We start from the raw sequence: 23,377 nt of genomic DNA on the forward strand, positions 1-23,377 counted from the left end.
CTAAGTACTTATTACATGGTTGTCCTTGTAAGCATGCTACATATACTAAATATACAAAAATCTGTAACATCTATGAAGAAATTAAATAAATACCTTTGACAAAAGTCTGGTTCCAAAGCCGGCATAAAACATCACTTAGTTTAGTGCCTGGCATAAAGTGGCAATTCAATAAATTCCAACTAAATGTATATTTCAATTCCAAACTATCAAATCTAAACTACAATATTTCCTGGCAAATCACATCTTTTCTGATTGATTCCTCCATCACACTGCTTTCGTAAGTCTCATTCACAACTCTAATTCTTGCCCTAAACCAACTTCCCACTCACTGCTACCAAATTAATTTCCTTACCAGAAAGGAAAAAAAAAAATCCTGTTACAACAAGTAGGTCAGTGGCCATGTCTGCTGTATTCAGACTGACTTACCTTTGAGCATGTATATATCTATGACTCTTAAGGGAATATATTTTTACATGTGTAAGCTTGACCACATCTCTGGGCTTATGTGTATGTGGCTGCACTTAGTACTCATCACCATAGAATGGAATGGTTAAGATGAAGGATGTCACCTGAATTCTAGTCCTGGTTAAAAGCATCTACAGGAGCTGTGTAACCTTATATATGTCACTTAACCTTTCTGGGTATCCTCATCTTTGAAATACTACTTATTACCTAATAATACTTAATTTACAAGATTATTGAAAGGAAAAACAGACTAATTTGTGCACAGGGCCTAGCCTCTAGTAAACCTTACTATTCCTATATGCCAAATTTCAGTTTTTCTCTGAGAGAACAATAATCCATGCTTATGCTTTTTTTTTTCATACACTTAATTGCATGCTGTAGCACACTGTTTTCTTTTTTACTGTTTCATATTCATTCAGTGGTTTATTAAAACACTGTATGCTCCTTATGGGGAGAAAATTTGATTTCATGAGAAGAGCCTCTGAGCTTTGCACAGTGCTGTGCAGAGCACACAGCTACTTGGGGAGGGGACACTATATGAATGAACGCAGGCAGGAAATGTTGACTAATTATAAGTTTGTGCTCTGCTTGCTGCTGGACTGTATTGAAATTAGTGCCTAGCATAAGCCAACATGAACAGCATTATTTCACATCTCAGTAAGTCAGAGGCAAATAATTTTAAAAAGTGGAGTGAAAGTCTCCTCTTTCTGAATAGGATGCAGTAGACCAATTACCTTAACTCTTCTGCTATTTAAAAGCACCACAAAGCTGCTCAAACAGCTGTAATTGTGGTGAGAAGAGTCTCCAGAGGAGATAACCCCAAAGAGGTGCCATAGCTGGCTTTCTACTTTTGAGCATAGAACAAATGCCAAGACTCTATGCTTTGTTAAACAGCTCCACAGCTGGAGGACAGAGAAATCACAGGGGTTTGATAATCCCCTGTGCTAGAGAGACAAAATGAAAGACCTAAGGAGCAAGCTCCAGTGAGACTCCATGGGTGCAATACTGAGCTTACTGCCCCTCCATGATGAGCACTGGAAACTGCAGAGGGAGGGAGGCACTAAAGCAGAAATCCTGCCAAAAAAGAAGGAAGTGAGTTCCGTGCTGAGCAAGCAAAAGAATTTCCTTCCTGGGAGAGGAAAGGAAACCTGGAATCACAGCAGCTCTTGTTAAAACTGAGAGGGCTAAAATGAAACTGTCAATAATGTTTTACCTTTTAAAATCTGGAACACAATTTTAAATTTACAGAAAAGTTGCAAAGACGATACAGAGCCATACACAGAAGTGCCCTCTTTCATTGAGGGTCTCTTAATGTGAACATCTGACATAACCAGGGTACACTCAGCAAAGCTAAGACTCTCCCAGCAGTACAGCACAGTTACATTAGCTTCCAGCTGTATTTTGATCTCTAGTCTTCTCAACAATTCCTTTCTCAAGTTAGACTAAGGTGACAACATCACACAGATTCCTTCACATCACATGACACCAAAGAGAACATGATGATTGTGATGTGAGCTTTGGCTAGTCCCTATTCCTCCTCTCCACCCTACATGGGTCTGGGGATCAAGTCCAGGCCCTGTTGAAAATATTTTCACCCAGACTAAGGCTTTCCATTCTTTTACCAGTGCCTTTGATAAGGCAAACATTTATAAACTTTGTAAGGTCCAATTTAACTTGTTTTTGTCTAGCATGGGTTGTGTCAAGTCAACAAAAATTCCTTGCCAAATTCAAATTGTCCATATTTTCTCTATGCTTTCCTTTGAAGATATTGTAATACATAAGGTCTCTTGATATGTTGTGAATTATGGGCCAAGGGAATTTTCTTTTTTTGTTGCTGCTGGGTTGTCTGGGTCGTTTTGTTTTATTTTCATTGGGAACCATTTGTTCACAAGACAAAAATACAAAGTGTTGGGTGGGGAGACAGCCTGCCTTGAAAGCCAGAGGACCCAAGTTCAATGCCAGCACCAGTGTAAGCAACCCCAGCGGTGGTGACACACGTGTGACCTCAGCACTGGGGAGCAGGGACAGGAGATTCCTAGAGCTCCCTCGGCTGGCTTGGCACCCTTTTCACGTATCAGCAACAGCATCTGTGTAGATCAATCTGCGGAATCTCTGTTCTACTCATGTGATATGTCTGTGGCTTTAGTGAATGCTACACTGTCCTCAACGCAGGAAACTGCTAAGGCCAGATGGCAAGTCTTCCACCTTTTTTCTGTTCAGAAGAATTTCTATTGGCAGTGGATAGTTGCTGGGGAAGAGAGAATCATTGCTCCTGGAAGGTATAGCCACTAGCAGGTTTCCCACGCTCCAGTGCAGAGTACACATAAAAGTGGATTTAGTGAGTTATCTTTGTTAAGGAGTAGACTTGAGGTTGGAAGGAGTTGTGCTGGAGACAAGTAGGAGAAGTCAGAGGGGGAATAAGAGGTTGCATATGATCATATTTCATTATATACATGTATGAGATTATTAAAAATTAAATTCATTGTATTATTTACTTACTGCATGCATGTATGCCTGTGCATATGTGTGTACATGTGTGCTCATATACACATGTGCCATAACACATGTATGGAAGTCAAAGAAAACTCTGAGGAGTAGGTTGTCCCCTTAACTACATGAGTGTCCAGGGACTGAACTCAGGTTGTCAGATCTGGCAGCAAGCACCTTTACTTGCTGAGTCACCTCCCTGATCCTTGTTTTGATTCTAGAAGTTGCTTTGTTTTTCTCTGTGTCTTTTAGAATCTGCTTGCCAATATTTGTTTTTTTAAAGTATGCTAGGGTTTTGATTAAGACAAAATCAAAAATTAGCTGGAGAAATGGCTCAACAGTTAAAGGTACTTGCTCCTCTCACAGAGGGCCCACTTCAGTTCCCAGCACCCAAACAATGGCTTATAACCATCCATAACTCCAGTTCCAGGGTATTCAGTACCCTCTTCTGCTCTCTGGGAACCAGGCAAATACATGATATAAATACTACATTCAGGCAAAATGCTCTTACATATAAAATAAAAATAAAAAAATTTAAAGATAACATCAAGTGGCCTGGGAACATAGGTCACTGGCAGAGCATCTGCCTAATGTGCACAGGACTCCGGTTTTCATACTCAGCACCAAAAAGAAGTAAAATCAGGGTATCATGGGGTCTAAAGCTCACCAAGGTTTCAAATACCGAATCCTGCATTCTGTCAGCCTGGCACACGGCTCTTTTCACTCTTCTTTCATGTGTGCTTGCCCCTTCACACCACACACAGCCCACAAATATTTTGATAGGATTATACCTAAGCACTTCAATTTGATACTGCTGGAAATACTATGGATTCCAATTTAAAGTCTCAATTTCTCACTGCTCGTATATGATGAGGAATAGGATAAATATGAACCTAAAGCAGAAAACTGTTACTTTATGAACAAGGATAACTTCTTGGGTTTTAGAAATGTAGAAATACGTACATTTTTAAGCTATTTCTACATTTCAGGGAAAATTAAATTATTAGAGAATGTAGAAATAACATGTATGATAATAAACATACAAAAAGTTCAATGTTTTTACATCTCAATACTATTAGAAAAGTCATCAAAGAAATAATTTGTCCTGTATGCAACTTAGAGTAATAGGCCAATTAATAACAGAATAGTTTTTAAAACTGAATAACTAAAGTAGCAAAAATGCTAAATTTTTATTTTTATAAAAGAAAACTGATATGACTTGAAAAATATAAACTATGACAAGTAATTCTTTAAAATGAATAAAATTTAAAAACCTAATACAACAATATTATACTGTTATGACTTCAAGTTACCACAAATATAAATGGATTTGTTTATCTTGGAAAACATTGTATATTGCTTTTCCCTAAAATGAAGCTAAAACCTGACCTGTTCTTCTTTCTTTTGTATATTTACTGACTTAAAAATCAGCTCAACAACTGATTTAAAAAAGGTACTCCACACATCCCCTTCCTTCCTCATCTACCTATGGAATCAAATGCACCCTCACCAAATGGAAATCTTCTCACTGAATAACAAATAAGTCTTCCCACATTATTAAAACCTAGAAATGATTATTATGAAGTAACTGTTCAGTGACTTTTTATAAGATAATTATGACTAAAAATGCTTATAGTTCAGATGATCAATGTTCAATATCTAGTATAATAGTAAAACACGAAATAACAACAAAAAGTCCTAGGACCTCAAGACGGCTCAGCCAGTAAAGGCACTCGCTCCCAGCCCTGGTGGCCTGATTCTGATCCTGACAAAATCAGGGCACACATGGTTCAAGGAGAGAATTCATGATGTGACTCCATCAAAGTTGTTCTCTGACCTCCACATGTGTCACAGCACATGTACGTGCCTGCACACACACACACACACACACACACACACTCAAAAAAATAAATAAAAGTTATAAAAATAATAATCAAAAGGCATTTTGTATGACTCTGGCCAAGCAGGAAGTTAGTTAGACTTATAGTAAACCCAGCAATTCCATCAAAGAATGTTCTTTCCTTTCCCATTACTAAGAATCACAACCTGTAAGCACCTTGGCTGGTTCAGGGAGCCTATTAGAAAGTCTTTAATAAAGAGAAAATATTAGAAACTAACACATATATGTCTTGCATGAGCCTGATGTGATTTCAAGACATCTTTTACCCGGTCATGGATCTCATCACAATTTGAAGGTGAACACCAATCAGAGTGGAATCTGTGGACACAAAGAAGAGTAACTTTTAAAGAGAGGAAAGAAACAAAACTGTCCCCAAACTTTATAAGCTTAAAATAATATAATTTCTTCCTTTGGCCAACAATGAGGAGAAATAACTTACTCAGACACTTATTCTCAGCTACCCTATCAATTTTCTACAATGTCTAAAAATAATCTTAGTAATTATTTTTATGTGTATTTGGGAGACTATACCTATACTATAACTTTAAAATGATTTTGACACATCATTCTTTAGCACTTATCTCTAAATAAATCACATCAGAACAATAATTCCATGCACAATGTCTTTAAAACATGTGGTGGTATTGTGTTCCCCAAAATATTGTACACCCTAATAAACTTATCTGGGGTCAGAGACAGAACAGCCACTATACAAAGGGTAGAAAATGGTGGCACTCACACCTTTAATCCTAGCACTCCAGAGGTAGAAATCCCTCTGGATCTCTGTGAGTTGAAGGCCACATTTGAAAGGCCAGGCATGGTGACACACGCCTTTAATCCCAGGGAGTGGTGGTAGAAAGCAGAAAGGTATATAAGGCGTGAGGACCAGAAACCAGAAGCATTTGGCTGGTTAAGCTTTCAGGCTTCTAGCAGCACAGTTCAGCTGAGAGCCATTCGGATATGAGGACACAGAGGCTTCCAGTCTGAGGAAACAAGACCAGCTGAGGATCCAGGTGAGGTGAGGTAGCTGTGGCTTGTTCTGGTTCTCTGATCTTCCAGTTCACCTCAATACCTGGCTCCAGGTTTGATTTAATTAATAAGACTTTTTAAGATTCCTGTTATAAAAATTGGCACTCTAATAATTTAATATACTCTGGAACTATGTGGAAGAAACAGGAAGCTGCAACCCACCAACTTTATGAAATAAGAAAAATATACATAAGAAATGAAAACAATACTTAGAACTTATTCATATTTCTGTTTCTACTCTTTCAGAATAGGAATAAAATGGTCCCTTCTCAACAAAGGTGATATCACTTCACTATCCACCATGAGAATCATATTTTAAAAAGAATAAAGTATTTAAATATAGATGAGAAAAGTATAACTTTAATTAGAGTCTGTGTATTGGGATTTAAAATGTCAGAGAAGAAATAAAACATCTATTTCTTTTCATTCTGCTCTTCCTTAATTCAAAATTGACATTTGTATAATTAATCTATTTTATTTTATTCAGGTTATCATGAAAATGTCCTGATACCCTTAATTAATTTGAAGTGTTATTGATAACTCCTCTAAAAGAAATAGGAAGTGTGTTAATATATTACTTTTTGTTCTCAGCTTGTACTTACAAGATTAGAATACTAAATTATTATACAAAGAACAGATTATTAAGTAGGTAAATGGTTTAAATGACATATACTTTAAAGGACATAATCAATAAACAATCAATTTAATAGATAATCCCAAACAATCCCTCACATAGATAAAAGGAAAATTAGTTTCACCTATGCAAATGAATTGGCAGAACAATTATTTTAGTACATGAAGCCCATTGTGGAAATCTGATATCCAACTGTGCAACTCCAGGGTCTCCCAACAGCACTATGAACAGATCCACTAGTCTGTGCTATGGCATAAGGAATGCTTGCCTCACAATCTTTAATATGATTTACAAAAGAAAAAACTTAAGCATGATTTAAAAGGGCACCAATTCCCTTTTAATTGGTCATGCTAATATCTAAGCCTGATTTTAGTAACACTGTAAAGTATAAAACAAATTTGGAGTCATAATATAATATTTATACTTAGAGATGCTTCTGAAATACAATCAAACTTGAAGCGATTTTATGGCATGGCAGTTTCTGGAGGTATTTTTTAAGTAGATGAAAAGAAAAAAGCACCTGGACTAAAATAAGAACTCATTGGCTTAAAGAAATAAAGTTTTTAAAATCTGTTTATAAAAAAATGATCAAGGGTTAGCATCTTACTGCAATCTTAGAGAAAACGTAATTTTAATGAACAATATATATATATATATATATATATATATATATATATATATATATATATATATATAAATTTCAGAAGCTGTGTCTCTAACATACAACTTCTAGACAAAACTTCCAATTTGGCCTGGGATAAACAATATACATTTGTATCAGTTTCATTTGTAACTGACTACAGTGGATTGTGTGAACACTTGTGAACCTATTGCTAGTTACCTAGAAACACCAAACCTGAGACTGCCATCCATTTAAAGAGGGCTACCCAGTCCTGAACAGAAGAAAACGTTTTGCTCCTTAGTAATATGAGTTGAATACTAGGTGCATGTCCTTAGATTAAATCCATCAAAATAGAGGTGTTACACGTTGGTGGGAGAAAATATAGTGCTTGTCACAGTCACAAACAATACATTAATAAAATTTTAACTCATGATGGTGAGTTCAAACTAATTCACCATGCATTTTAAATGTGCCTTATTTTCACTGAATCAAGTAAAACAGGCAATGTTGAATATTAAGAGCACTCATTGTATTTTAGCAACAAGCTTAACCACATTTATTTGTCATGAAAATAAAGTATCCTAATTCTTCTTAGGCAGACACAGGAAGATAGGTTAGACAAGGTTAGGCCAGTCTGGTCTACATAGCAATTTCCAGGTTAGTTGAAGTTACAGAGTGAAACCAGGTCTCATAAAACTTGAGAGAAGGTACAAGAGAGAGAATGTAAATAGTTTTATTTACTCTTAAGATATTTCTTCCACTTAAATATAATTGGACAGCTAATTTTAGCTATATTCAATTAAGAATTTATAGACAGTTTACATTGTATATACAGATAAAATAACTTAGGTCCGTGTGTGTGTGTGTGTGTGTGTGTGTGTGTGTGTGTGTGTGCGCGTGCACGCCGCAGAACACACACAACACATGAGAGCTCTCCTATATCACAATACCATTCCCCTTAGGCATTCTAATGAACTAGAAGTGGCATCAATCAAAATTGGTTAAAATGTAGGGAACCAGTGAGGCAAGGCACCTGGCTCCAATTGGTCTACAACACAACCCCTACACTTAAGCTCAGGGAGTATGTCAGAAGAGGGAGCGGGAAGATCTTAAGTGCCAGAGCACCAGGATGCCTATTTTGCAAGGGAGGGTCTTCTAGACATGAAAGGGATGATGCGCACATGAAATCTCAGAAATAGGGTTGCATGAACAAGACCTGTATAATGACAGTACTGGGAAATATGCCAACATAAATGGGGGAAATTTTCCAAGGCTCCAATTCTAGATGAAGAGTTACAGGAAATCAGTGGCCACTAAGGGGAGGGAGAATCAGATTTCTCCAGGGAAGAGGCCCCTCTAGGTTACATAACCTCAAGTCCTAAATACATGTACATATGAACAACACTAAACACACTAGTATGTATGCACACATATGTGTGTGTAACAATAATGATTATAGAGGAAGAAGTCATAAATTTAAGAGGGAGCAGGGGAGATGTGGAGGAGCCTTCAGGAGGGAGGAGGAGGGAATGATGTAAATGTAGCATGCATGCATGAAATTCTCAAAAAACAAATTAAATTAAAAATATTCTGTATTTCAGTATTAAGAAGCCAACACCACACACATACTCACATTCTCTACTTTCCCTTCTCCCTCTGCCCTCTCCCCACCCCCTCCAGGACAAATGCTTACAAAGTTAATGAGGAAACTGATAAACCTATCTATTTAGAACAGAATGTTTTAATGTAGCAACCATAATCTTGTTTAAGATAGCTGTTTTCAGCCTGACTATTGATATAGTATCTACAGCTAATTAAAATCATTGTAATTATGTCTGGTGAATGAACTAAATATGTTTTAAGAATTCAGGGGCTACTTTTTTATGCCGTCTGTAACCATGGAATGTGACAGTCAAGGTGTTAAAAGTATATCTCCCAAGTTTCAATTTTTCTGTAAAAGTTTTTAAATAACCTAATTTTTGAATGGGAAAAGAATAGCTTTATATAAAAATAGTGAGTTTTTTTTTCCATGCCCATTTATAACAACTATTCTGACTTGGGATGTAAGTATTTCTAGAGGAAGAGCTTGACTCTTCCCATGATTTAGATTCTACTGGGTTGCTGGCAGGAGGTAAATGAGAAGCCAGATGCCACAAAACAAGGCATGCTTCACTATTGAGGAAAATCAGAAAATTCAGCCTAGGCTATTTCTATACTTAGGGCAAATCAATAATAATAAATCACTATGGGTCTACTGAAACAACCTATCACAATTCAGATTTTCATTTTAAGAATTACATTAACTAATTAGGAGTAGAGCCCAGATCTGGCTAACAAACTCACTTCAAGTGAACTGTGCTAGGGAGAAATAGAAACACAATATATAATCTATTCCAAACAATTTAAGTAAGCCTGAAAATCACCATTTAATTTTATAAATAATTACATCATATGAATATGCTGTTTTCTGTTTCTATTGCCAAATATTCAAAAGATGAAAAGTACAGACCAGGCTGGCCTTGAACAAATAATCTTTCTGCTCAAAAAGAAAAGATGAGGAAAAACAGAAACTACACTTACCTTTCCCTGAGAGAGGCTCTATTTAGCACAGGGCTTGGACAATGCTTTGGTGTTGTTGAGGGTGCTGAATGAACTAGTAAGGTCCTTGCAGAATGCTGGGGCTTACTACATGTCCTTGGGCTCAGATATTCCTCACATCTTTCAAAGGGATCCTCAAAGTCTCTCCCATGTGGTGTCCTGATAACCTGTTTTCAAAAAATATATGTTTATCTATCTATACATACATACATACTATATAAAATAGGTACAATATATTTATGATTTTTAATTATTTCTTTTATTTTTGGAAATTGTAATTATATATTTCCACCTCTTTCCTCTCACCGAATGTTTCTATATACCTCTCGCCTTGCTCTCTTTCAAATTTATGGTCTCATTTTCATTAATTGTTGTTCCATATATATTCCTAAATAAATAAAAACACCAGTCAGCCTATTGACTACTGGTATGGATAATTAATTGGTATGCTCTTCACTTAATAAGACTATTTCTCCTACTCTGAGCATTATTTAGTTGCCTGTAGTTCTTTGTGTATGGATGAGGCCTCCTGGACTTTCCCCCATCCACTTAAGCATATCTATTGTGTTTGTTCAGATCATGTCTAGGTAGTTACAACATGATACAATTTTATTATCTCAAAACATTTTTGAGTAGCGGTGGGATAAGTATCTAGACTGGTATATATAAAATAAAGATTGTATATGAATAAACCATTTATTGCTTAGTTTAGCTATGAGGGTCAAGCAAGTACAATTCAAATTCTCCCTATAGCCTTCACTCATTGCTTCTGGGAATGGCCAGATACATAAATCAAGACAGACAAATTAATAAATGTGTACAATTGTGGAAGTTGTACTTGAGTAGAATTCTATTAAGGATAAATAGCTTTAAGACAAACACAGAACAAGATAAATAAATAAAATATGAAGCATTCCAAGGAGTATTAAGTTCAAGGAGAGGAAGTGAAACAAAGAAGGAGATCAGAAATGATGGTGGGTGAAATGGGAGCAGATGCAAAGGAATCCTTTTGAAAAGAACAGTCAGCAGGGACCTCACAGTAAGGAGAACATAGTAATAAAAACCTGAAGACACAATGATCATGTTAGGGAATCAGTCTGTGTCCATTAACAGATGGGTGGATGAATAAAGAAGATGCGGTGCATATACACAATAAAGTTTTATTCAGACATAAAGAGACAAAATTACAATAGTTGAAGAAAAGTGGATGCAATTGGAGTTTGTCATGTTGAGTTCAATAGATCTAACAATGTGTAACATATTAAGGTTAAAACATATAACTTAGTGAAATAAGAGAACCTAGAATACCTGCATCCATATGGCTTAACTACGTGAAGAACTAAGGTCCACTTTCATTCCACATTACCTTCTCCTAACTTTCTCAAGGAACTTTTAGCCAGGAAAACAAGGCTGTAAACCAGTGAATAGCTTCGTTATTTATCTCAAGACCTTCCCATAATGATCTACCTGAACAGCAGAAGGCTCAATCATCAATTGGGTACTCTTCTCAAAATAATACTGATTCTTCTCTTTGTCTAGACAAGCAATGACCTTCTCAAAATGGATGATCCTTTCCTTCACTACTCACCTATTACTACAGTAAGCTTAGCTTGTGTTTATTAACCCTAAAATTTTATATATAAGCTTTATCAATTAGATTCTCCACTGAAAGCTCTCCATTAAGATGTTCATGACTACAAACCCTATAAATATCAACTCTTAACCTTTTGCTTTCAGAGACAATACTGTCAAGGTGGTACCCTCCCTTTCTGCAGTATGTCCTAAAAAGCTTCCCTGGCGATCATCAGAGCATACAGCTATTGAGGGAAACATCGGATGAATTAGCAGTTGACAACCCAATGCCCACTAAAGTCTATAGATCTTAGACTCTAAGATCCAAGGGTCTTAGACTCACATAGAAGCCTGATTGCAGAAATAGCTCCTCCCTCTAATATCCTCTAAATCTTTCAGCCTCCATTCTCAGAGGTCTCTCTAGCTGCCATGGTGAAATAACTCCTGCAATGAGTTTGTTAAACTAAGTCCAAAGCTAAGTTCACAGTCTTCTAGGATTGCAGAACCCTTTTAGTAATATTTTCATGTGTTGATTAGACTTGAAGGTTGGCAGTGCATTGATAATGGTTCTACAATGTATCTCTCTGGTATTTTATGAGTCTATAGGAGAAGGTTTCACGTACATGAACACGTGTAAATTACTAAACTCATCTTTGAGCAAGGCCCAGAGAGAGAACGTTGGCTGTGCTAACTGCCATAGCAATGAGTTACTGTTACTTCTCAGATTGTTGTTTCTTGGCTTGTGTTTTGGATTTGGTTGTTGTTTGCCTGCTTTCTTTCTTCACAGGCAAACTGCCTCCTGGAGAGCTCACCTCTGACCTGTTAGCATCACAGATTCAAGTCCTAAATTTGAAACAACCAATAATCTGGATCAATCCTCAGTATAATCAACCAATACTGACAGACTTTCATGAGTTTGTATCAGGTTGCTAGATGCTCCTTCGAAGCCAAATTTAAACATTTCATATGTAATAAGGCTTTTACATAGGCTAGTTACAGAACATTAATAATCTTCAATTGTCTGCTCATTTTTAAATGACAGTTTACCAATGACACATTAGAACCAGAGAGCTCAAGGTCATCAAGATACTTTTCCAGTTCTCCTTGATCATGTCAGACCCTTTAGCTTTTAGCTGCTATAAACTGATTCTCACATGCTGTGCAAAAGTGCATGTGATAAAAGTTTAATCCTCAGAAACAATCAGGAGGTGGTAAAACCATTAAGGGTGGGGCCTACTGGGAGGTCTTTAGGAGATGGTAGAATCCAGTGTGCCTCTCTCCCCATAACTCCCCTTAACTCAAATTCCATGGGATCTGATGCTCTTCTGACTTTCACGAACATAAAGCATGCAAATGGTGCACACGTAGGTGAAACACTCATCTGATAAAATAAAATCTTAAAAAAGTTTAAACTAATAGAAAGTTGATGAGCAGAATGATAAAGCATTATGTCTATCATCCCTGATATTTTATTATAGCCTAAATACACATGAATTCTGTGAATATCCACATTACTGTGAAATACCAACAAGAGTGGAGATGATTTCTAGATTTGTTACATTTTTCTTTTTAGCGTGATAGATTCAGTCATAAAATCCTTGTCCAAGGGGAGAGAAAAGTTCATAAGTAGAATGAGACAGAAGCCACTTGACATCTGCCACAACTTGTGTTCATGTCTAGAATGCAATGGAAGCCACAAGATATCCACCACAACTCGTGTTCATGTCTAGAATGCAACAGAAGCCACTAGAGACATCTGTCACAACTCATCTTGTCCTCCTGCAGAGTAGGTTGCTGTGAGATGGTCTGTATGTGCTCTGATTGGTCAATAAATAAAACACTGATTGGCCAGTGGCCAGGCAGGAAGTATAGGCAGGACTAACAGAGAGGAGAATTGAGAGAACAGGAAGGAGTGGGGAAGACACTGCCAGCCGCCGCCATGACAAGCAGCATGTGAAGATGCCGGTAAGCCACGAGCCACGTGGTGAGGTATAGATTTATAGAAATGGATTAATTTAAGATATAAGAACAGTTAGCAAGAAACCTGCCACGGCCATACAGTTTGTAAGCAATGTAAGTCTCTGTGTTTACTTGGTTTGGTCTGAGCGGCTGTGGGACTGGCAGGTGACAGAGATTTGTCCTGACTATGGGCCAGGCAGGAAAACTCTAGCTACAGTAGGTATATTGCTAAGAAGCAATCTTTGCATCAGGAGAGGAACTGTGACAAGTTCTTGACAACAAAACATAGACAAGTGTCCATTTCAAGACCAGGCTCTCAGAAACCAGAGCCTTCTCTGTGCCTACAAAGGGGCCTGTGAGACCCCAGACTAAATGAGAGCCAAAATAGGTTATTGCATAGAACAAATAGAAGTTCAGAAGCACCTTCTATTTGTTAAATGATTAAAAATTAAATCTCTATTATATTTAGCTTCTGAAGTTAAAGCATTATTTGTATAACAAATAGCATTACCCTAAGCAATTCAAAAGTTGATATTTTAATATACTGGCCTTAACATAAAGCTAAATATTCATTTATGTATTCCTTGGGAGTAGTTAGCAAGGGAACAGATATTTGGGGATAGAAAAGTTAAGATTCATATAAAACAGCAGCAAAAATTAAAACTCTTGCCTGTGATAGCTTGGAAAATAGATCACATAACTTCCAAGCTTATGTCCCTAAGGAAATAGCTGGGAAGAAATATGAGTTGCACTGGCTTTTATCTGCATTTAGCAAAGACTTGTAAGAAGTAATGAGCTCATACATAATCAATTTGTATCCATCAACAGAAAACTGAGATGTGATAAATATAATGGAATATTATGTGACCTTAAAAAGTAAGGGAATCCTATTATTTGAAACAAAATGCATGATTCTAGAAGTCATTAAGCTAAATAAGCCAGACACAGAAAGACAAAGGACTCTAACCTCACTTATCTATAGGATCTGAAAAATCAAACTCATAGAAGGAGTGTATGGAGTAGAGGCTGTCAAAGGTGATGGTGGGGAAGCCTTCAGTCAAAAGGGATGGAGTTTCAAGTGGAGAAGACAGGAAATGCAGAGGTCTGTTGCACAGCACAGTGACTATAGGTAACTGTATGTACTTAATAAGTGAAACATGCTAAGATATTAAATGTTCTCATCAAGCAGGTAGGTGAGATAATAGATGTTAAGTAGATCTAAACATGTGTGTATATGAATATACATATATGCTGTAATATAAATGTACATATGTAAATATCAAGTTCCATACTGAAAATATATACATTTTATCATTTTATCATTTATATCTTATAAACTGAGGAGTGGTGAGAAGAAAGTGGTGTCCTCAGGAAAGATCTGTTTTGAGAACAGAAATTAAAAGATAGAGTCAGAAAAAGTAAAAAACCTAATAGGTATAAGATTAAAATGGAAAAATACTTGGAGCATTAAAACAGAAAGGTCAGGTTAAGGGGTTGCTCCACAGGAAGAGGCTTTTTGGACCAAATACTGTTAGCACCAGCACTAAGAACAATTAATAAGTGGGACCTCATGAAACTGGAAGGTCTCTCTATGGCAAAGGACACTGCCATTCAGGAAAAGTGGCTATAGAACGGTAAAAGATTTTTACCAACTACACATCTGATAAAGGGCTAATATAAAAAATATATAAAGAACTAAAAAAACCACTGGACATCAAGAAAACAACCTGATTAAAAATGGAGAAGAGATCTAAACAGAGAATTCTCAAAAGAGGAACCACAAATGGCTAAAAAGCTTTAAAAATGTTCAACATCCTTAGTCAGGAAAATGCAACTCAAAACTACTTTGAGATTTCATCTTACACTAGCCAGAATGGCTAAGATCAATAAAACAAATGACAGCTCATGCTGGAGAGGATGTGCAGTAAAGAGAATACTAGTCCATTGTTGGTAGAAGTGCGAACTTGTACAGCCACTGTGGAAATCAGTGTGATAGTTCCTCAAGAAGATGGAAATAAATCTACCTCAAGATCCAGTTATACCTCTCTTGGGCATATACCCAAAGGACACTACATCCTACTACAGACACACTTGCTCAGCCATATTCATTACTGCTTTAAAATACTCAGAAATTGTAAACAACCTAGGTGCCTGTCAATGAACGAATGATAAAGAAAATATGGTACATATGCATAATAGAATATTACCCAACCATTAAAAAATACAAAATCATGAAATTTGGAGGTAATTGGGTGGGACTAGAAACAAAATCATCCTGGATGTAATGCAGACCAAGAAAGACCAATATGGTCTGCAAATATGGTACATAGAAAGACAAAAATTCACTTGTATGTAGATGTTAGCTTGTAAGTCATTGATAAGAAAGTTATAATCTATATAACCATCAAGGATATGTATAGAGTAAAGGAAGGGGGTGGGAGAAGAATGGCTCTTCCTAAGAGAGGAAAATAGAAGACATCAGTGGTTCTCAACTTTCCTCATGCTGTAACCCTTTAATACAGTTCCTCATGTTGTGGTGACCCTCAACCATAAAATTATTTCATTGCTACTTCATAACTATAATTTGTTATTATTATGAATCAGAATGTAAATATCTGATATGCAGGATATGTGACCCCCAAAGGGGTTGTGACCTACAGGTTGGAAACTGCTGGAATACATAGTTATGTATGGCCAGGCATTGGGGACTGAAATTGGAGGATTAAATAGGGAGAAGAAAGGAAGAGAGGCATGAGGGAGGGAATATGGCCAGAGACAGCTAAAACTAAGGTCCATTTGAGGGGTCATATGGAAATCTAATATAGTAGAAGTAAACTATATATGTACATGAAGGTGATCTGAATGAAATGGGGGAGACAGCCCAAACTGGATATCTCTCATAACCAAATGAAGCATCCAGTACTAGGAATGAGTTACATTTGATCAAGTTCTTGGCCAAATGGGATCTATTGGAACCCTCAAACAACTCAAGCTATTGCCAAGGCTATTGGTTGTTCTCCACAAACTGACAGTAAGGCCATATTCCTGAAAATAATACATTCACAACTCACTGAACACAGAAGTTGAGTTGTTGTCTACGTAGAGACTTCATCCCTATGGACTAGAGTTCATTGTACTAGAAGGTACTCATCATGCTATCAGAGGAGAAAGGCAAACACCAACTCAGCCACAAACCCTTCAATCTACAATGGTGACCTGCCTGCAAGATAAGTTGGTGTAACAATGACACAAAGCTTTTGGGAATAACCAGACAATATCTGATGTGACTTAAGGTCCACTCTATGGGAGAGATCTCATACCCAGTGCTGTTTAGATGACCAAGTATCTGAGACCAGATAGACCAGTCATTAAGGGAAAACCAAATACTACTGTTTTGCCAAAGGAACATAGCAATAAAATGACTGCTAGTGACATTGTTATACTCATATGTTTTGCTCAACTATCATCAGAAGAGCTTCCTCCTGCAGTAGATGGGAACAAATACAAAGACTCACAGTCAGATATTATGTAGAGTGACAGACATTGGAACACTCAACCCTAAACAGAATATCTCCATCAAATCCCTTCCCTTGGGGCTCAGGGAATTCTGCAGAAGAGAATGAGAAAGAGTTTAAGAGCAAGAGGTGATAAAGGACACCAAGGAATCAATGTCTTTAGACACTGCAGAGCTGGTGTACATATGAAGTCACAGAGACTGAGGCAACATACACAAGGCCTGCCTGGGACTACACGAGATGGGATTCTAGAATGAAGAGAAGTGGACACATGCCCCCATTCCTAACCCTGAAGCTATCTCCAATTGAAGCACTTACAAATGAAAGATTAGTTTTCTTCAAGGGAGTCTCACTGGGAAACAAACCACTCTTAAGGATACACCCCAGGCCCAGCAGTAGATGGCCAACACAAAACAAACTCGTATTATCTTTGGAGGTTCTTTTTCTTATACTGTTGAGTTAAGGCATTTTTCTTTCTCTTTATTTTTTTAAAAAAAATGGGATGCTTCTCAATTTCAGTACAATAGCTTCTTATTTCCAAGCACTTCCAAAGTAACAGTAAGGAGGAGAGGCAGCATTCTTCTGAGTATGATGGTGAAAGGAGGAAGAGATGACACACAATGGAGTGTTTGTGGTGTATGTGTGTGTGTACATAAGTGTGTGTGCATGCTTATGCACCTGTGTGTGTGTGTGTGTGTGTGTGTGTGTGTGTGCTGGCACACTCACACATGCACACTCACATGCTTTGGAACTTGGCATAATCAACAAAGACAATTAAATTACAATACACTTAATACAAACTTTAGGAAAAAACAATATATTGTACTACCACTAGTTTTTAAAAAAATAAAAATCACAGTATATGGTTTTAAAGAAACAAATTATAATTATATACATGTACTCCTATGATACAATGTACCTTAAAACAATATAAAAAACTCACTGGTTCTGTGTAAATATAAAACTCTATGTTCTGATAATTACCAATCTGCTTTTTACCTGTTTAATATTCTGTGAGGGTCCTAAAAGCCATATGTGATATGAAATAAATCTTATTTCAAATCATCCTACTCTTTGCAGATCATCTTTCAGCTCAGCTCAGCATACATCAAACAACTTTCTCTATGTAATTGTAATAATATGACCATAAATACTCAAAATGTCCCTTTAAAGAAGCCATCCCCAATGAGAATCAGTATATTAAATAAGCACCTACTATACACAAAAAAAGGCACAACTGCACACAAACAGAAGGCGCACGACACTGGTTCAGGATGGTGTGAACAGTAAAACAGAAATGGGACTAAAAGAAGAATATTGATGAGAAAAGTTGATTGTTATGCATCCACAGTAAAGAGAATATAATTTGTCCAAAAGAGCAGATCAAGACTAAAAATCTAAAACTGTCAGTGAGGAGACGGAATCGGTACTGGGTATGGGGCAACCTTGGGGATAGAAAGGATGCCTCATCCTTCACGCACACCTTACATTCAAATCCATCAATAATTTCTCTTTTCTCCAATATCCAACATGTTGCTTCCCTTTTGCAGACTCACTTGTCTCTCCCTATATGTCACCTGGGGCCTCAAAAATAGTGTCCTTTTCTATAAACTCTCTGGAACACTCCACGATTTATAGTTCTTTTCTTGTTGAAATCCCCTATTTTTCTACTAAAGTATTTATCAGTCAACTACTATTTGCCCACAGAACTAATCTTTTATTCTTTCTATAGTCGATATGATAAATGCAGTTCCATGAAAATCTCCATCCTGGATACAGAAATAATCTGTGATTTTACTCACCATTCACTGTCTCCAAGAAAAGCCCTAAAAGTAATGAATCTAGAGGAGGATAGGAGATTAAAGATGCTTTGAGGTGCAGTTCTTAGTAGAACACATTAGGAAAAGAGTCTTCACATCTATCTTTAAATTAACTACAGAACTTACAGCCAGATTAGTGCCATGTAAAATTTTATCCCATTCTTTGCATTTTTGGTTGTTCTATCAATCTACTCACAATTTACATATTATATTATATATAATGCATATCATATAATAATAGCAATTATTAAGAATAATAGCAATTATTAATAAGCAAAATCAATAAAACACTTGATAGCCTAATACTTATTGGTTAATAAAGGAAGATGACTGCAAAGAAAGATGAAAATATATAATTATAAACTGTGGAGCATTATTTAAAGGAAATGAATAAAGAAAGTCTTCCTTTAGAATAACTAAGGAAGCCTCTTTATTCCATGTAGGATATTGGGCATGATGCTATCTCATCTGTGTGTGCATGTATGTATGCAAAAACATATAGGTGTGTATACCTATATATAATTTGTCATATATATGTATTAAATACACACGCATATTACACAGACAAATGCATGTGTGTACACACATATTACATATATGCATTAAATACACATATATTACACAAATCAATGTTTATGTGCACACACACAGTTGTATGTGATGTCTCCCCTTCCCCCCTCACACACACATGCAGACACACACTAGCAATTAAATTCAGCAGTTGGTCCAAATGGATAATGAAACACACAGCATACCTGTAGGAAGACATTCAGTGAAGGCATATTGCACCTCTTGGTACAGCCACCAAAACCGTGACATTCCATGCTGTGTCAATTATTGCTTGCACATTATTTTATAAAATAAATGATAATTTCCATAAGAATTTGTATATCAGGAATATACTTATGCTGTCTGAAAACCAGAGCAGTTGTCATAATATAATTGGTTTGACACACCTTATAATCCTTGGATCTGCAGCAAAAGTGAGGATGATCTGGAAAAGATTGTACAGGAAAAAGGATCAATATGCAACATCAGAAAGGTAAGGAATTGGCTTCAGCTATGATTTTTAGTATCATCAACATTTCTCAAACCCAGGTCATACAGCAGCAGATTTCCAAAACACTTTAAAATCCCTCAGCAGTGTTAACACACTAAGACAACAACCCAACCCAACAGGCTATAACATGTCAGTTCTTCAGCAGGTCAGTGATCTTACAAATGCTCTTTTCATTAGAGCAGCAAGTATTTGATTTTATAGAGACACAAGAATAATTCTTCAGTAAACCAATGAGTATTCAAAAAATGTGTGATTTCAGTCCCTAAGCCAGTTTATCGTAAAATGTTCTTTATATCTATGGTGGGGCATAGGGAAAATGCAGACTTCAGTGGTGAGCAGCTCTCACTGCATACTTCAGATTCCAACACTGACTCTATGGTACCAATCGTTTTCCTTAAACTTTAAGGTCAAGATTCCAAATTTGTCTGATGTCCTTCTTTTATAACATTGTTAAAAGTTATATATTACTGTAATTGCTAATGATTAAAGTAAAATTAAAGGCACAAAGATGACTAACTCCAATATCAAATTCTAATTCAAGCAAGCCTGGGCTCAATTTCTAATTGTGTCACTTTAGATATATTTTTCCAGTCAGGTTACATATTCCATGAAGCCCTCACTCCCAGTGTAATGGTTTTCAGGGAGGGGATAGGGTTTAGACGAGGTCATGACAGTGGGCCTCAAGACATGATCAGTGTTTTTGGAAAAGAGACACCAGGAACCTTGTTCTTATTCACTCTCTTTCTTGCTGCATCTTTTCCCTCTCTCCTCCCCTACACAGTCATGTGACTATATGGTGCCATGATAGAAGATAATCTACCTTCCCAGCATCTTGATCTTGGCTTTCTGAAGCTCCATAAATGCAGACTATGTCACTTTCATTTTCTTATTGAACCAAGAATTCCACAATAATTTTGTTCAGTAACACAGGTAGCCTAGTAGAGTATTATGACTCATTATTACTTGTACTTTACATGTTAAGAGACTGGCTTCCTATCTAATAAGCAATAAAGCTAAGGTCTTCAGTTAGTTCAATGCTTCTTCTGTAAATATAACAAGAGAAGATTTTCTTATAAACAAAATAATACAGGAGAATAAAAGTATATATAGTCTCAAAAAAGCTGACACCAAATTATGGATTTGTTAACCAAACAGATATGACAGACAATTGAAAGAATCAAATGTTAAGCAGTTACTAGCAATCAGAAACCATTTCCTTCAATGCTGGCTTTGAATTTCTGGAAAGAAAACCAGATCCATTCATTTCTAATGAATCATTGTGGGGAGATATTGCAGGGAGTGGATCTGGGTGAGAGGGGATATTCGGGGGGGACACTGGGAGAAGTTGAGGGAGGGGAAACTGCAGTTAGGGTGTATTGTGTGAGAGAAGAATGAATTAAAAGGAAAAAGAACTATTCACAGTGGGACTCCTGTAATAAATCAGCCTCAACATCTTTCTTCTTTCCATAGTTGAACCCTACCTAAGGGCTCATATGATTCATTTCCTAGGGACCAAATATGACCTCAAGCAAGGATTTAAAGAGTTTTAATGTAAAATTTAGTATTTCTGTATGAACTCATTCTTTCTTTTCATAGTAATTCTCAAGCCCCAGTCTAACCATTATAGCTAAGTTTCCTATGTGTTAAACTCTATTTTGGCAACTTCCATGATGCTCCACTACAAAGGACACTACTACCTTCCTTGTCATAATGCCATAGAAATGAACCTTGTTCTGTAAGTTGTATTACTTATTACAAAATTCCCTAATGTGCTGTATATCTGCTTGAAGATTCAAAGAGCTTATGCTCTTCCATCCTTTATCATCTCCCATCCATTGTCCCTTATCTAATGCCCACTCAATATATTAAGTCTGGCTTCTGCTCTCCTGCGAATCTTCATCAAGCAAAAGGAATTGCTTTTAAATAACTCACTCCCTACAACTACAAGCAAAGCTAGGACATCCAGGTTTAAGAAATAAAACTGGAATTCAGTATCTGACCTAGACTAGCAGTTCTTTCTTCAGTGATAGGGTCCTGAAAGAGAGGACCAGGACATAAGGAGAAAGTTAAGTTTGGGATTGGAGGTCTTGCACAAGCTGTGTCTTATTCAAAGCAGTCTATTAAGCAGTACAGCATCTTATATACTAATTACAGGGGAGAAATGGGACAGAGTCAGCATCAACTATCATACAGTGGCCTAAGTCAGAGGGAAGCTAATCAGATAATGTTGCATAAGAGGAACACAGGGAGTCGGGCAGTGGTGCGCATGCCTTTAACCCCAGCACTCAGGAGGCAGAGGCATGCGGATATCTGTGAGCTTGAGGCCAGCTCGGTCCACAGAGTGAGTTCCAGGACAGGTTCCAATGCTACACAGAAAAACCCTGTCTCTAAAGAACAAAACAAAACAAACACAGCAACAACAAAAAGAATCCAAGAGGTATTTCCAGAACATTACAGACCAAGCAGACTGCGTACTTTGAGCTGATAATCACAGCCCCTGTGGTAAGAAGAGTTGGGTTCTTAGAATCAAAAGCAGAGCTCCCTGAAGCCCCTGGCCCCAGGATATTACTGAGTCTGCCAAGCATATTCCTGGTATTGAGAAGGAGTTGTGTTCCTTTTCCATACATCAAGACCTCAGGGAAAGTCTCAGCTCATCAGTCCAACTCTCAACATCTCTCCAGGGTTGCAACATGCTAAAAGGGAAAGGCACAGAGCAGCATTTCACATCTCTTACTCCTCTGTGCTTTATTCATCTGAAACTGCTTCTTCTGACCTCCAACACAGAAACCCTTCAGTATCCAGCAGAGAGTGGCTCCAGTACCACCACCACTACCACCAAACTTCATGAATTCTTGAATTTCTTACATAAAGTGGCATGATATTTGCACAGAACCTATGTACACCCTCTTGAACACTTTCCACAGCCTCAAGATTAGCTCCAATATAAATGCAATGTAGATGCTATGTAAATGGCTCCTATATTGTTTCAGAAATAATGACAATAAAGAAAGGCCTGTATATATTTAGCCCAGTCACTTTTTTATCTGTCAAATACTTTGGATCTGTGGTTTGTTAAACTGTGAATGCAGAGCCTGTATATACAGAAAGCCAACTATATATTTTTATCATTTTTATTTTTAGGACTGGACTATACACCCAACAGCAAGTGTTGTTAAGGATGTTGTGAAACTAGAAATGTCATATACTAATGGTAAGATTATAAAACAGTGTAGCCACTTTGGAAAATAATGTAAATTTCAAAACTTTGGTAAGTTCAGCATATGAATCAGGAATTCTATTCCTATCTATCCAAGAGGAGTGGAAGCATTGGTCTACATGAAAGGTTCAAGGCACATCCTCACAGTGGCCTTACTAGTAATAACCAAAATGTGTGGACACTGTAGGAGCTGAAAATGTGAGTGTGGGGAGCTGTAAAAGAGGGTAAGGAAGCTTTGGGTACAACGGGAATTCTCTATAAATGGATTATAGTGGCAATTTCATATATATATATGAAAATGTATTAAAATATCTGTTCACTAAAACATAAATTTTATGGTATACAAAATATAGCCAGATAATGTAAAGATGTTAAATTATGAAAGAAAAAAAAACGAGTAAAGACTTCTAGAAATGGCTGTTGAGTTGCTATAGCTCTACGAGAAAGCAAAAGAGGAATGTAGTTAAGTGAAAGCTAAAACATTTAAAATAAGGCACTT

At 36.8% G+C, this 23,377-nt stretch overlaps 1 protein-coding gene across 5 annotated transcripts in view; it reads right to left on the reverse strand.

Annotated features, from left to right (window-relative positions):
• The window catches only part of Spata6 (spermatogenesis associated 6), a 100,529-nt gene that overhangs the window by 18,152 nt on the left and 59,000 nt on the right, over positions 1-23,377 (reverse strand). For all 5 annotated transcript variants that reach the window (XM_052717573.1, XM_052717572.1, XM_052717571.1 and 2 more), the window contains 3 exons: positions 19,558-19,595; positions 9,718-9,902; positions 5,071-5,170 (listed from right to left, as the gene is read on the reverse strand). In XM_052717573.1, coding sequence (XP_052573533.1) covers positions 5,071-5,170; positions 9,718-9,902; positions 19,558-19,595 — 323 coding nt within the window. The remainder of the gene's footprint in view (positions 1-5,070; positions 5,171-9,717; positions 9,903-19,557; positions 19,596-23,377) is intronic.

Source organism: Peromyscus californicus, unplaced genomic scaffold, assembly GCF_007827085.1.
Source record: "Peromyscus californicus insignis strain IS unplaced genomic scaffold, ASM782708v3 Scaffold_5__1_contigs__length_169319896, whole genome shotgun sequence".
NCBI classification, from domain to species: Eukaryota; Metazoa; Chordata; class Mammalia; order Rodentia; family Cricetidae; genus Peromyscus; species Peromyscus californicus.